The sequence below is a fragment of the Otolemur garnettii genome, unplaced genomic scaffold (genome assembly GCF_000181295.1).
Source record: "Otolemur garnettii isolate 467f Iridium unplaced genomic scaffold, OtoGar3 scaffold00151, whole genome shotgun sequence".
NCBI classification, from domain to species: Eukaryota; Metazoa; Chordata; class Mammalia; order Primates; family Galagidae; genus Otolemur; species Otolemur garnettii.
In genome coordinates this window covers 2,065,507-2,068,985 of record NW_003852546.1, presented here as the reverse complement: position 1 = coordinate 2,068,985, position 3,479 = coordinate 2,065,507, and the positions used below count along the sequence as shown (strand labels likewise).

General features: G+C 48.4%; 1 protein-coding gene across 1 annotated transcript in view; it reads left to right on the top strand.

Moving 5' to 3' along the window:
• Nucleotides 1–348: 348 nt before the first annotated feature.
• LOC100964610 (cocaine esterase) overlaps nucleotides 349–3,479 on the top strand; it is an 11,253-nt gene continuing 8,122 nt past the window's right edge. Inside the window, exon 1 of the mRNA XM_012811130.2 lies at nucleotides 349–489. Coding sequence (XP_012666584.1) covers nucleotides 417–489 — 73 coding nt within the window. The 5' untranslated portion in view covers nucleotides 349–416. The remainder of the gene's footprint in view (nucleotides 490–3,479) is intronic.

Genomic DNA, 3,479 nt, shown 5'->3' with positions numbered 1-3,479 from the left:
AGTCAAAAGTCATATGCGATTTTCTACTGGGTGGAGGTCAGCGCCCCCCATGCTCCTGTTGTTCAAGGGTGAACTGTATACTACAGTGGAATTACTGGGTTGTATGGTAACTCTATGTTTGATCATTTGAGAAAACGAAGAGGATTCTTGGTGCCATAAGAGTTCAAGCAGAGGGGAAGTGGCCATGCCTGGGCCTGCTTGCCACTGGCTCTCCATGTGACCTAGGCGGCTCCCTCTCATCCTCCGGCCAGGCCCGTCTTTCCCTGGCCAAGCCAGCACGTCCCGCCTGCTCCCTCCCCAGTCCAAACTCCAGGCCTGGGCGAGGCACTTCTAATCCACCTCTGGGCAGACCCGGGCAGCCTCTGAGTGAAAAGCACCCTGACCTCCGGCAGTGCAAAAAGACCTGCGAGCTGACCATGCGGCCAGACCAACTTCGTGCACGGCTGAGCGCGGTGGCCTGTGGGCTCCTGCTTCTCTTTGGTGTTCAGGGTGAGGCTCCCGCGAGGGGCAAGAGGGATAAGGGGTCGGATCTGCTCAATTCTGCAGAGGCAGAAGCTGAGACAGCGGAAAGGAAGGCGTCTGGGAGGTAGGAGCTGGTGGAGATGAGAGCGCAGGAATGTGCTCCCACCTGACACCTCCCCAGATCCCAGGGTGGGCACCAGAGAGGGTCGGGACTGCCAGAAGGGAACCCAGTAGCAGGGGCTCTGAGGAGCCCGGACATACCCGCTGAATCAGCAGTCCAGAGAGGGGGGAATTTAGTACCTTTCCCTGTGTGTTTGTGGCTGGAGCTGGTGCTGCCCTCGCATAGTAACACCAACAATCACATCTTCCTGCCACCACTGGCTATGAATGCCTCTCCTTGGTAACAAGGGTCACTCCAGACAACCTTACTGGCCTGTGGGAGTATGTGAGCTGCAGGGCTTCACATCCTAAAGCCAATCTCCACCACAGACACACCCCCCACCCCCACCCCAGGGTGAGGCCATGGCTTGGATTCCAAGGCTCCAGGGTGAAGGTGACAGCACTTTCTACCTGCCAGGCTTTCCCAGGCCCTTATCAGAAGCTTAGGGCGAGTCTGTGGCCCTTGATCCTTTCATCCAAATGTCTTCTAAGTGTGAGAGCTGATTTTCCCTTCCCTTTCCCAATGTGATCTGCCCAGGAGCAGTCCACACTCACTCCTCCCTCAAGGCCCATCCCCACAAAGCTTCCTCTCTTACCTACCAAGTTCTAGAACTCCCCAGAACCTTCCAGGTAGATGTGTTCAGCCTCACAGGTGGCTCCCTTGTAAAATATCATTTTGGGTTAGACACATATCCAGAAAGAATAATTGACAAGCCTTAAGAGGGTGCAGGGGTTTGGCACCTGTGGCTCAAGCAGCTAAGGCATCAGCCACATACACCTGAGCTGGCGAATTCAAATCCAGCCTGGGCCTGCCAGACAATGACGGCTGCAACCAAAAAATAGCCGGGCGTTATAGCAGGCACCAGTAGTCCCAGCTACTTGGGAGGTAGAGGCAGGAGAATTGCTTGAGCCCAGGAATTGGAGGTTGCTCTGAGCTATGATGCCAGGGCACTCTACCTAGGATGACAGCTTGAGACTCTGCCTCAAAAAAAATAAATAAATAAATAAAAAAGGAGGATGCAGGAGGTGGGTCCCACTATCCTGTTTCCCACAGTCCTGGCTCTTCTACAGGGGCCCCAGGTCCACGGGTCCTTACACAAGGGATGGATGGATGTGTGCACTTGCCCGTGCTTTTCACCTCAGTGGTCACAGACCCACCACTTTCTGGTGTCAGGCTTTTCCACTTCCTGACATGGACCTCTTCACACCCCTACATGGTAGAGCTTCCTTAAACTGTTTGATGGAAGAGCTTGACTTCAGGGACAAAACAGCCTTGATGTAACTTTTCTCTACATCAGGCATCACTGACCAGTGGCCACACTGAATTACATGGACAGATGTCCCATCATAGAGCAAGGAATTGTGTGTAGGCAGCAAGTTACAGGAGGAGGGGGTGAGCCTTTTGATTTGGAGAGACATTGCTGAATTGCCCTCTCTGGTGTCTGAGTGGCTGCTGACTGTGGCCTCACCCACACCTGGTGGCATCAAACTGTTGATCTCTGATAGGTGTAGGGTAACATAAGCTCCTTGGAACTCGTTGGTTTTTGTTTTTTTATTATGGTACTGGGCTCATATTCCCCAAATTCTGCAGAGGCAGACCTGAAACAGTGGAAGAGGGGAAGGTGCCAGGAGGTGGAGTTGGTAGAGATAACAACAGCCAGAGAATCTCCCTGTGCCCTGAAGCACAGAGAGGGTTGGGGCTGCTTGAGGGCTGCACAGCACTGAGGGGTGAGCCCAGTCTAAGGTAGAGAGAATAGTGTAATAAATCCAATGTGCCCATCACCCACCTTCAACATGGATGAAGACTTGGACAACTAAGTTTTATTTGAACTGCAACCTCTCCCTTGTACCATTATTTGAAGCAAATCCCAGGCATCATATTATCTGTGAATTTTTCACCATGTCCCACTAAAAGATTGTGCGTATGCATTTCTGTATTTCCACAATACCATAAGTGTCAGTGTGATCAGCTGTCTATTCAAATGTACTTATTTACCACCATTTCATAAATGATATTTATCCAGGGTTATTATTATTATTATTATTTTGGTTTTTAGGGCAAGGGTCTCCCTATGTCAAACTCCTGGATTCAAGCAATCCTCCTGCCTCAGCCTCCCGGGTATCGGGATTACAGGCGTGTGCCACCATGCCCAGCTATATAGGATTTCTTTTTAAATTAAGATTCTGATAAAGTTTCACTTTCCAAATTACCAGATGTTTCTTTTTTTGTAAGAACAGCTTTGAAATATAGTTCACATACCAATTCACCCACCTGAAGTGTACACTTCAACAGGTTTTAGTGTGTTTATAGAGTTCACCACATCAATTCCTTTGCTCCCCAATTCTCAAACCCCAACCTCAGCCCTCTACCTCTATGATGTGCTGATTCTGGAATCATATAATTCGTGGGCCTTTCTGACTGGTTTCTGTTATTAAGTTTGATATTTTCAAGGTTTATCTGTGGGATAGCAAGTATTAGAACTTGATTCCCTTTTACTGCTGAATAATATTCTGGTAGGTAGAAATACCAAAATTGATTGATCCATTCGTGAGTTCAGGGACACTCAGATAACCACTTTTTGGCCATTATTATGTAAAGAATCCTACTAAGAACATTAGTGTACAAATTTTGTGTGGACTTGTGTTTTAATTTCTCTTGGGTTTTGTGCCTAGGAGTGGAATTGCTGAGTCATAGGGTAACTCTATGTTTAATCAGCTAAAGAACCGCCAGAGTGTTTTCCAAAGAAGCTGTGCCATTCCAACTGGCAATGTGAGGTTCCAACTTTCCCACGTTCTTTCCAACATGTCTTATTATTTCATTTTTATGTGTTTCTTGAGGTTCAATTTTTTTTTTTTTT